This window comes from Heptranchias perlo, chromosome 40 (genome assembly GCF_035084215.1).
Source record: "Heptranchias perlo isolate sHepPer1 chromosome 40, sHepPer1.hap1, whole genome shotgun sequence".
NCBI classification, from domain to species: Eukaryota; Metazoa; Chordata; class Chondrichthyes; order Hexanchiformes; family Hexanchidae; genus Heptranchias; species Heptranchias perlo.
The window spans coordinates 16,027,193-16,039,696 of record NC_090364.1 but is presented as its reverse complement, the minus strand read 5'-3'; the positions used below and the strand labels follow the sequence as shown (position 1 = coordinate 16,039,696).

Here is a 12,504-nt window from a genome sequence, read left to right as displayed (position 1 = left end):
GTGACATCACCGAGCAATCAGCTCGCTACAAAGTGACATCACCGAGCAATCAGCTCGCTACAAAGTGACATCACCGAGCAATCAGCTCGCTACAAAGTGACATCACCGAGCAATCAGCTCGCTACAAAGTGACATCACCGAGCAATCAGCTCGCTACAAAGTGACATCACCGAGCAATCAGCCTGTTACAAAGTGAAATCGTCGAGCAATCAGTTCGCTACAAAGTGACATCACCGAGCAATCGGCCTATTACAAGTGACATCACCGAGCAATCAGCTCGCTACAAAGTGACATCACCGAGCAATCAGCCTGTTACAAAGTGACATCACCGAATGGGCTGATGATCAAGCGGGCTGCTTTGTCCTTGAGCTTCTTAAGTGTTGCTGCAGCTGCACCCATCCAGGCAAGTGGAGAGTATTCCATCACACTCCTGACTTGTGCATTGTAGGTGGTGGATAGGCTTTGGGGAGTCAGGAGGTGAGTCACTCGCCACAGAATACCCAGCCTCTGACCTGCTCCAGCAGCCACAGTATTTATGTGGCTGGTCTAGTTGAGTTTCTGGTCAATGTTGACCCCTAGGATGTTGATGGTGGGGGATTTGGCGATGGTAATACCATTGAATTTCAAGGGGCGATGGTTGGGCTGTCTTGTTGGAAATAGTCATTGCCTGGCACTTGAGTGGCTGATTCCATGAATAGGGGTGGAAATATTGCTGGGGGTTAAGGGCGGTACCAATGTAAATCCAGTACTGGGAGGTTTTTTTTTGAAACAGTCTGCAATGGGTGGAATTTGATAAAGTTAGAAAGGACAAAACCCACCTAAAAGGTGCACTTTGTTTGCTAACACTTCTGTGAAACGCCTTGGGATGTTTTAGTACATCAAAGGCACAATATAAATTCAAGTTGCTGTTGAATTTGCTTTGTTTGGTGCCAAAAAGGAGCCAAAATCACCCTAAAATACCATGGCAATTTGGCTCCAGTTCCTCTCTAACTACAATACCATGGCAGAAGTAAGGAGGCGTTTGGAGGTCAGGTTTCACTGAACTCCCAGCTAGGCAACAACAGTGCTCTTTCAAATGTTCAATCATTGCATAAACAATCCAATATTTGCACATGATTAAAATGAACAAAATGCTTCGGATTTGCCAACCAAGCACACTCACAATGAAAACATCATACAAGCCTCACCACTCGCGGCTGTACAGTCACTGATCATTAGCACATGCCCCACAAATACTTCCATCGTGCAGGTCCTAAACTGGCCGTACTGCACGAAGACTCACAAGATCTGCCTACCTGAGGTGTTGTTGGCTCCAGATCCTTGATAAGATTGTAGGCCTCTTGCACATCATCTGTAACAAGTTATCTTGAGTATTAGCAAAGTGAGATGGTTATGGGTAAATAGACAAAACACAAAGGTGGAATAAAAGCAGAGAACACTTTACAGACACAGCGGGTGGTCAGTTCACAGAGAGAAAATCCAGCCTATCTTTTTGTTGGGGCAGGACTTTGGAACTGAAAGTTATCGATTCCCCAAATCGCACATTGCTGGCCAGCTGTTGACCCCAAGTTAAAAGGGCACATGGAGCTCCATGGGACATTCTTACTTACACAACAGCTGGTTTTAGCATTGCTTTACCTTTTACTGACTCAAGTGTTAGTTTTCAGGAGAACGATCCTGACCGGGAATAGTGCTGCTCAAAATGCTTCAGAAGATAGCGCTGTCGAAAGAACACAGGACAGGGATTGCTCGTTTACCATCAGTATTTAAACGGGTTTGTGGAGCAGCTCGCTTATTTGTCACGTCCTTTCTCAAACTTTTAAATAATTTTACACGGCTTCACTCACCAAGTGCTGACTGGTCCAACTGCTAGTTTTCAGTGATCTGATTTGTCTATTGGGAACATAAGAACAGGAGGTGGCCATTCAGCCCCTCGAGCCTGTTCTGCCATTCAATGAGATCATGGCTGATATGTGACCCAACTTCATTTACTCGCCTTGGCTCCATATCCTTTAATAGCCTTGGTTAGCAAAAATCTATCGATCTCAGATTTAAAACTATTCGCTGATGATAGGCCAACCAGATTGCATAAAAACAATAGGGAGGGACAGTCTACTTAAAAGAACAGACAGACAAGAACAACTTGCATATAATTAAAAAATGTACTCCAGGAATGCTTCAGAAAAAAATTAAGGTCTGAATTCAGCTGGAACCACAGTGCAATGGGACTGAGCAATCTCAGTGCATTGTAGCTCCAACTGAATTCCAGACTTCAGTTAATTTTTGCAGCATTTCTCGAGTCCTGTTTTATCTTTTTACATTTTCAGGATTGGGGGCTTGGGGTTCGCACTTGCCATTTTCAGAAGCCCCAAGATTGGCTGCATTGATCCATCACAAGAGAAAGAAAAGCCTCTCGAGGGGATTCCACCAAATTGTCCTTCAACTTAGAAAATGTCCCACGGTGTTGGGGGGGGGGGGGCAGGTGGGGGAGGAGAAAAAAAAATATTAGGAATAGATAAGGAAATGAAAGACAAGGCATGCGGGAGAGATTAGGAAAGGTCGCTGAAAGCTTGGTCAAAAAGATGGACTGACAGATAGAGATTGGTACAAGAATCTAGATCTATAGCAGCGACAGAGTGCTTGCTATCTATGTTCTGTGGCACAGTACCTACCTTGCCGGAGGTAATAAATGACTAGGTTAAGCCTGGCTTCAGGGATGACATCAATTAGCGGTGGAAGGACCTGCAGGGCCCCCTCCCCACCCCGGAACACCACCTAAAGGAGGGACACAAGGACATGACATTCAAGACATTTGTGGCACCAGAAATAATTCACATTCTCACTGCAGTCCTTTAATCTCATGTTATCTGATCTGATTTAAGACAGCTTGTGATAACACTGACGCCAGGATGATTTGGTTCTTAGTCTCCTGCTGTAAATGTGGTGAGCTCAGCCACTTATGGCACCACACTTGCTACCTGTAAATGGAACAGAGATGCCAAAAGCACAGCTTCTTTCCACATAGTGGCCAATGGCAAATTAGATGGCGGCGTATTAATTTTCTACCACCGCCCCAACTTACTTACAAAGGTAGAGTTCAGAGGTACAACATCCCCATGATCATAACATTTAGAGGTTGCCACTGTCACAGGTCAAGCTACAGCTCTAGGGCATCTGACTAAAAGTCAAAGTTACACGATCCCAACAGTGTACAGATCGCTGATGTGGCCACAATTGGAATATTGTACGTAATTCTGAACGCTTGCCCGCCAAGAGGATATTGATGCATTGAGGGGTTCAAAAAAAGAGCAACAAGGATTATTCCTAGACTTAGAGATCTACAGTTACGAGGAGGCAGCTGCAGAGATGAACTTATTTTAATTGCAGGAAAGAAGATTGAATGGGAACGTGACCCAGCTCTTTAAATACTGAGAAGGACAGACAATGTAGATGTAAGGCTACCAACTCAGATTGTGAGCACAGAGCGAGAGGTCAAATGAGGGACCAGGGAGCTACATGATGCTAATGAAATAATGTTTAGTGTTGGCCTTATATATATTTTCAGGCCATCAAGGTGGGGGGGATGGGACTGTAAGAAAACGGTTAAATTGATTTCTTTTTATATTAATTTCTTTACATTGACTTTTAGGTGAGTTTCTGTTCGAAGGACAGTGGAAATTGAGAGTTACTGCATAGGCACAGAACAGGCAGAGATCATCTTTAGCTGATAAGAGATTCAGCAGCGGAAAACAGGCTTCCTTTGTTATATATAGACACAATGGCTGCTTCTAACCCCATTGATCTTTTAGCTTTGCAGAGAAACAGGAGATACAGGAAATCTTTACAGCAGCTAAACGTCCTCCCAGGACATGTTTTGACAATCAATTTAAGAAGTTATAATTTCAACTGATTCTTGAGACCTAATGTTCATGTGGTTAGCTAAGGATATTAACTCCTCCAGGGACACATCTGCGCAAGGAATGTGGACACGTGATAACATTGCATATGGGGGGGCCTTTGATCATTAATCTCTCTAACTGTCTCCAGTTGAATGATTTGATTGACAGTTCAGTCAGGTTGAAGCTACAACAAAGCTTGGGGAGTTGTACTTGTTAAAACTAAAGTTATTGATAAGGGAAACAGCTGATTGAACGAGATAATGCTATGGAACATGTGAATTCTCACGTGGCAGGATTGGGAAAAAGGTTTAAAAAAGAGTTGTAAACAATTTTACAACACCAAGTTATAGTCCAGCAATTTTATTTTAAATTCACAAGCTTTCGGAGATTTTCTCCTTCCTCAGGCAAATGTTTCAAGATCTCCTTGAAGCCTACGCATTTATACATATTGAACAATAATAAATGGTGTTTACAGACTGTAAACACCATTTATTATTGTTCAATATGTATAAATGCGTAGGCTTCAAGGAGATCTTGAAACATTTGCCTGAGGAAGGAGAAAATCTCCGAAAGCTTGTGAATTTAAAATAAAATTGCTGGACTATAACTTGGTGTTGTAAAATTGTTTACAATTGTCAACCCCAGTCCATCACCGGCATCTCCACATCATAAAAAAGAGTGGGTGTTAGGAGAGATACTTCAGAATTTGATGAGGTCTGATCAGCCTCGAAAATCTTCGAGCTCGCAGCTATAATGTGTTTGACTTCTCGGTGAACCCACAAAGTATTGCATTAAGTGTGCTATTAGGTGTATGTTTAATTATTGTCAAAAATAGTTATTATTGTATACTTAATTCCTATGAGTGTCAATAAATGCTTTTAACCCTATTATTTTGAGGAGTAACTTATAAACCTATAAGTAAGAAGGCCTATCCTCTAACACGTTGAGACTTGAATATCAGTAACTGTTTTGATTACTGCAAAATAAAATAATCATGGGTACTTGCTAGATAATGGGCATTTACTTGCATTATGGTATAGGCAAAGACTTGCATTTCTATACTGCTTTATACTTAGTGGTACTAGACTAGAGAACATGAGCTCAAATCCCACCATGGCAAATTGTGAAAATGAATTCAATAAATTTGGTAATTTGTGGGCTGCCACCAAAAAATGACTATGAAAGCTGCAAAAAACCCAACTGCTTCACTAACGTCCTTCTGGCCTACATGTGATTCTAGTCCCACATCGTGTGGTTGATTTTTAATGCCCTCGAGGCAATAAATACTGCTTTGTCCCATGTCTCCACAACAAATATTTAAAAAAGAACAATCACAGGTGTTTAAGTGCATACCAGATTGTGCTTAATGAGCTCCTTCGCAAAATCAAACACAGGGGACGCAATGTCCATCAAATTCTTCAGCTCTGCCTGGGGGAGAATCACAAAACCAATTAAAACAAAGTTTATTACTTTTCTAAAAAAAAAACTCAGCCTTGAGTATTAATCTTTTACCAATTTTACAAAAAGAAAAACACCTATATGGTAATGCCATTCCCAACGCATTTTGATGATGCTTTTGGCAGTAAATCTATTGTCAGTACGTCAGCTCAGCTTGACTCTGTGGTGGTACCTTCACCTCTCTTTCTGAAGGTGGAGGGTTCCAGCCCCATTGCAGGTCTTGACCACATAACCCAGGCTAACACCCTCTTCGAGATATTAAACAAGTGCGGGAAGCTCATGGATTTCTTTGTCACTACAGTTGAGACCATCCATTCAGTTGCTTCACCTTGCCCACCAAGCCAAACCTTACCCCCCTCCAGGTCAACCCTGCCCTTGCCCTGCGTCTTTCTTCTATTTTCCCTCATACCCTCTCCAAGCTCATCTTGTCCATGAAACACGCCACCTGCTTCCTTGGCCCCGTTCTCATTAAATGCAGACCATCCAAATTCCTTTCCTGGCCCTCGTGCTAGTTGACTTCGTAAATGATTTCCTCTCCTTAGATTCTGTTCCCTTCCATTTCAAAACTGCCATCATCAACCCACACCCTCAAAAAACCCTCCCATGACCCCTTTGTCCTCAACACCTTCCACCCCATCTCCAACCTCCCTATCCTCTCCAAAGTCCTTCAACGTGTTGGTCATTTCCCAAATCTGTGCCCATCTTTCCGACAACTCCCTGCTTGAATCTTTCTAATCAGGGTCTGCCACCCAAACAGCCCTAACCAATGTCAAAACGACATCCTGTGGCCATGGTGCCTTATCGATCCTTTGAAGCCTTTGACACAGTCGACCACATCCTCCTCGTCCAGTGTCTCTATTCCGTTGTCCAACTCAGTAGGACTGTCGTTGCTTGGTCCTACTTTTACCAATCTGATCATAGCCAGAGCATCTCCAGCAATGGTTTCCCTTCTTGGCCTCCACACCATTAGCTCTAGACTCCTCCAAGGATCTATCCATGGTGCCCTCCTCTTCCTCTTCTACATTTCACCTCTTGGTGTCAGCCGTGGCGCAGTTGGCAACACTCTCACCTCTGAGTCAGAAGGTCGTGGGTTCAAGTCCCACTCCAGAGACTGCAGCACAAAATCTAGGCTGGCACTCCAATATAGTAGAGGGAGTGCTGCATTGTTGGGGTCGTCGTCTTTCAAATCGGACATTAAACCAACACCCTGTCTGCCTGCTCAGGTGGACGTAAAAGATCCCATGGCACTATCTCGAAGAGCAGCGGATGTCCTGGCCAACATTTATCCCTCAACCAACATCATTAAAAAAAAAATTATCTGGTCATTATCACATTGCTGTTTGTGGGAGCTCGCTGTGCGCAATCTGGCTGCCCCGTTTCCTACATTACAACAGTGACTTCACTTCAAAAATACTTCATTGGCTCTAAAGCGCTTTGGGACATCGTGAAAGTCTTTCTTTCTTCTTGGCGACATAATCTACCAACATGGGGTCAGCTTTCAGCTTGTTGTAGATTGATTACACCTAGCCCTACCTCTCCACCACCTTTTTTGGCTCTTCCACTGCCTCTATGTTGTCAGACTGCTTTAGCCGCAATTTCCAACGATAAGACCAAAGCTATAGTCATTGGCCGTTGGCATAACCTCCGTACCCTTTCCACGATTCGATCATCCTCCCCAGCCATTGTTTCAAGCTCAATCAGAATACTTGCAATCTCAGCATCCCCTTGAAGCCGAGCTGAGCTTCCAACCTCATATCCTCTCCATCACTAAGACCACCTCAGTAATGTCACTTGCTTCCGCCCCTACCTCAGTCCATTAGCTGTGAAGCCCTCATCCATGTCGTTGGCACCTCCAGACTCCACTCTTCCAATGCTTTCCTGGCCAGCCGTCCATCCTCCACCCTCCATAAACTTCAGTTCATCCAAAATTCCGCTGCCCATATCCCAACCCATACCAAGTCCGCCTCAGCCATCAACCTCATCTTCGCTGATCTACAATGGCTCCTGGTCCCCCAATGTGGCAAGTTTAAAATTTGTTTAAATCTCTTCATGGCCTCTTCCCCATTCCAGCCCCACAACCCTCCCCTCTCAAACTCTCTGCTCCTCTGACTCTGGCTTTTTGCATCCTCCCCTTTCTTTGCCCAACTGCTTAGGCTCTCGAATTCTTTCCCTAAACACCTCCGCTACTCTACCTCCCTCTCCTTAAAGCCCACCTCTTCAACCAAACTTTTGGTCAACCTTACTAACATCTCCTCCTTTGTCTTGATGTCCTTTTTTTTTGATGATGCCTCTGTAAACCATCGTGTTGTTAATGTAAACTGAACTTATGTGTGCCTCTTCAGGTGAATGTTAAAGATCCCATGGCACTATTTTGAAGAGGAGCTGGAAGATTCCTTGCATACTGGCCTTATTGCTGTCTGTAGGATCATTCTGTGTGAAAAATGGCTGCTACATTTGCCTGCATAACAACAGTGAATGCATTTGAGCGTAACTACTATAGAAATGAAAGTCTTCCTTTATTTAAGTACCTATCTCCTGACTACTGTGTTCTTGGACCAGGACTTGTAAGACAATCCATAGCATGTTGCTTTGTAGAACTGGATGTGCTACAAGTAGATCCTCATAAGGTGGAAAGATGACCTTCTACACTTGAAGTCCAAGATGCTGGGTGGCGAATCTGAGCTCACCAGGAAGATTCCCACTGCCAGAACCATCCTGGGAAACTCGATGGGGATCATTTTCAACTGATTTCAATGGAAAGTAAAATCTAATGGAGTGTATAACAGGTAGCTGATCCAATACGGACAGTTTTATGCCAGCACTGAAATTGAAAGTCCCCCCCACCCTCCCATGTCAACCAAGAACATTTAAAAAACACACTTTGCACCTGGACAGCCTGACATGGGCGAGGCTGAGTTTAAGCGTGCTGAACATTTAAAGGAAGACTTTCATTTCTATAGTAGTTATGCTCAAATGCATTCACAATTGTTATGCAGACAAATGCAGCTGCCATTTTTTTACACAGAATGATCCTACAAAATGTGATTTGCCTGTAGATTCAATGGTAATGGGCTGTAAATGGGCCCATGATAGGCACAGCTTGTTTCCTCTGCAGAAACACTTCAGACATGATAATCCTTTGCCAAATTATGAAGAAAAAAAGACTTGCATTTATATAGCGCCTTTCATGACGTCCCAACGCACTTTACAGCCAATGAAGTACTTTTGAAGTCTAGTCACTGTTGTAATGTAGGAAGTGTGACAGCCAATTTAAGCACAGCAAAGTCCCACAAACTGCAATGTGATAATGACCAGATAATCTGTTTTTAGGGTTGGTTGAGGGATAAATATCGGCCAGGAGAACACCCCTACTCTTCTTTGAATATTGCCGTGAGATCTTTTACATCCACCTAAGAGGGTAGACAGGCCTCGGTTTTATGTCTCATCCAAAAGATGGCACATCCGACACTGCAGCACTCAATCAGTACTACACTGGGAGTGTCAGCCTGGATTTTGTGTTCAAGTTCCTGGAGTAAGACTTGAACCTGCAACCTTTTGACTGAGCGGCGAGAGTGCAACACAGTTATGGGTCTTAAAATCTTATAAATGTCAACAAATATGTTTTCATAAGATAATTATGGATAAGGGAGACCATTCAGCCCATTTTAATTAATCCATTCAGAAAGCCCCTACAGTGCCGTCCCCCTTGCAGCATCCAATTGGTTCTTAAATGATCCTAACTGATTGCCCTCCACTACTCTATCTGAGAGTCCTTTCTATGCATTGATTATTCGGTGGGTGAAGAACAACTTCCTAATCATATCTGACCTAATTATGCCTTTCACTAGTTTGAACGGTGGCCCCATATCCTACCCTCAGTTTGTTTTGAAGTAAGTTTCTGGATCTACCTTTTCCACACCAGATCGTAATCTCCTTTCAAGGATGAAAAGCCCAAGTTTTTCCAGTCTCTGGGCTGGAACAAATGAGAAGTAAATGACTGAAATCACCTCAACTCAAAACTGGCTGAATGTTTCACCACGATGATACCCATTTGATTAGCTAAGAACCGATCCAAAAAACACAGTTTTAAGAAAAGTGATGTATCGAGAGGAGGCTAGAAGAATTATTTTCACTTGAAGGGTTATTAGGATCTGGAATATATAACCACTAGTGCCTACTGAAGCCAAGACAACCAGGACTGTGGGTTGATTAGGGAAAGCCAGCATGGATTTGTAAAAGGCAAATCATGTTTAACTAACTTGATAGAGTTTTTTCATGAGGTAACAGAGAGGGTTGATGAGGACAATGCAGTTGATGTGGTGTGTATGGACTTTCAAAAGGCATTTGATAAAGTGCTGCACAGTAGGCTTATCATCAAGATTGAGGCCATGGAATAAAGGGGGCAGTAGCAACATGGATACAGAATTGGCTAAGTAAGAGGAAACAGAGAGTAGTGGTGAACGGTTGTTTTTCGGATTGGAGGGAGGTGTACACTGCTTTTCTTGATATATATTAATAACTTGGACTCGGGTGTACAGGGCACAATTTCAAAATTTGCAGATGACACAAAACTTGAAAGGGTAGTAAACAGTGAGAAGGATAGAGATAGACTTCAAGAAGATATAGACAGGCTGGTGGCATGAGTGGACACATGGCAGATGAAATTTAATACAGATAAATTGAGAAGTGACACATTTTGGTAGGAAGAACGAGGAGAGGCAATATACATTAGAGGGCATAACTTTAAAAGGGGTACAGGAACAGAGAGATCTGGGGGTATATATGCACAAATTGTTGAAGGTGGCAGGGCAGGTTGAGAAAGCGGTTAAAAAAGCATACGGGATCCTGGGCTTTATAAATAGAGACATAGTGTACAAAAGTATGGAAGTCATGATGAACTTTTATAAAACACTGGTTCGGCCGCAACTGGAGTATTGTGTCCAGTTCTGGGCACCGTACTTTAGGAAGGATGTGAAGGCCTTAGAGAGGGTGCAGAAGACATTTACTAGAATTATTCCAGGGATGAAGGACTTCAGTTACGTGGATAGACTGGAGAAGCTGGGGTTGATCTCCTTGGAACAGAGATGGTTGAGAGGAGATTTGATAGAGGTAGTCAAAATCATGAAGGGTCTAGACAGAGTAGATAGAGAAAAACAGTTCCCATTGGTGGAAGGGTCAAGAGCCAGAGGACATAGATTTAAGGTGATTGGCAAAAGAATCAAAGGTGACATGAGGAATAACTTTTTTATTCAGCGAGTGGTTAGGATCTGGAATGCACTGTCCAAGGGGATGGTGGAGGCAGATTCCATCATGGCCTTCAAAAGGGAACTGGATAAGTACTTGAAAGGAAAAAATTTGCAGGGCTACAGGGATAGGGCGGGGTAGTAGGACGAGCTGAATTGCTGTTGCATAGAGCAGGCGTGGACTCGATGGACCGAATGGCCTCCTTCCGTGCAGTAACCTTTCTGTGATTCGACAATTCTAGGACATTTAAGAAAAACAATAAAGGAAAGAGGAGGGAAATGGGATTAGAGTGAAAGGCTCCAATGGTGTGGGGTGGGGAGTGTATATATTGTGTTACACAAAGTATCATGATTGTGTGGGACAGGCTGGATGGACCAGAGGGTCTTTTCCTGTTTGTCATCGTTCGCATTCTTAATACAGAGCTAGCAATGGGCAGGTATGATTGACCAAATGGCCTCTCTCTCGGTGCTGTAATTGCTGTGATTCGATGATCTCTCAAAGGGCCTCGATAAATGACCAGGTAGTAGGATATCTGGGAAGGCTTTGTTCAGGCCTGTCATAGGAAGAAAGAAAACCGAAGCGTTAGTCTCAGTCCTCAGCTCAGGATGCTACCTCTGCTGCCTTGCCGTTGTAGAGTCGGAAGTGGTTGCAGGCTTTCAGGTTTAACGCGATGGTGCTGTCGGGGTAATTCTGCAGATAAACTGCGAGAACCTCCTGGGAAACATCATAATAATCCAGTTTATAGTAGCAGAGTGCTACGTACACATTCAAGGCCATGAACTCCCTAGCAAGACAAAAAGGAAAACGTTATCAAGCTTGAGGAACAACATGAAAGTTTAAAAGGAGAGCTGGAAAACAACGGAGGTGAGTACTGTTGGGGGGGTGGCGAGGTGGAGGACTGGGTGAAGAATCCCAATCCTATCCTTTGCGAGGGTTAGGTTCAACATCTCTTCATCTAGATCCACTCGATTCTTTAGATTGGGTCCGTATTTCTCGTTCTAGTAAGCCTTTTTATGCAGCTCAATGTCTCTCTGAGTTTAATGTGTACGAGTTAATCCCCTGTGGCTTTGGTCACAGACAAAGATTTAAAACAGGAGTCTCTGTCCTCCTGTAGCTCTGTCTCGGTTTAGTCTGCATTCTCTACATCAGCATTTGTTTGTATTTCAATCTTACTTTCTCCCTCCCTCTTTATGGCTCTTACACACTTCTCTTTATCTCTGTTTGTAACAAATACGATACAAATGCAAGTTGTTTGTCTCTCTTCAATTCTAGATGGGTACCTGTGGGAACAGGTTGCTCAGCTCTCCAATGGGTGGGTGCCTGTGGGAATGGGTGGCTCAGCTCTCCAATGGGTGGGTACCTGTGGGAATGGGTGGCTCAGCTCTCCAATGGGTGGGTGCCTGTGGGAATGGGCGTCTCAGCTCTCCAATGGGTGGGTGCCTGTGGGAATGGGCGTCTCAGCTCTCCAATGGGTGGGTACCTGTGGGAATGGGTGGCTCAGCTCTCCAATGGGTGGGTACCTGTGGGAACGGGTGGCTCAGCTCTCCAATGGGTGGGTACCTGTGGGAACGGGTGGCTCAGCTCTCCAATGGGTGGGTACCTGTGGGAACGGGTGGCTCAGCTCTCCAATGGGTGGGTACCTGTGGGAACGGGTGGCTCAGCTCTCCAATGGGTGGGTACCTGTGGGAACGGGTGGCTCAGCTCTCCAATGGGTGGGTACCTGTGGCTCAGCTCTCCAATGGGTGGGTGTTCCTAAAAATGCAAATAACTGCAAAAGGCTCATAAGTTGTGCAAGAAAAATATAATGAAAAGATAAAAAGAAATAAAACGCAGTGAGGGCAACAAGTGGGGATACACAGGACAACAGGGACTGCAGCAGGAAAGAGTGGCTAAGCTTCCGCGT

The 12,504-nt window shown here is 44.0% G+C and overlaps 1 protein-coding gene across 4 annotated transcripts in view; it reads right to left on the bottom strand.

Moving 5' to 3' along the window:
• Nucleotides 1-12,504, bottom strand: part of ift56 (intraflagellar transport 56) — a 79,919-nt gene that overhangs the window by 57,919 nt on the left and 9,496 nt on the right. For all 4 annotated transcript variants that reach the window (XR_010958756.1, XR_010958757.1, XM_067974692.1 and 1 more), the window contains 4 exons: nt 11,214-11,385; nt 5,253-5,327; nt 2,673-2,775; nt 1,296-1,351 (listed from right to left, as the gene is read on the bottom strand). Coding sequence is in view for 2 of the 4 variants with exons in the window: in XM_067974692.1 (XP_067830793.1) it covers nt 1,296-1,351; nt 2,673-2,775; nt 5,253-5,327; nt 11,214-11,385 (406 nt within the window). In the remaining 2 variants the exon portion in view is untranslated. The remainder of the gene's footprint in view (nt 1-1,295; nt 1,352-2,672; nt 2,776-5,252; nt 5,328-11,213; nt 11,386-12,504) is intronic.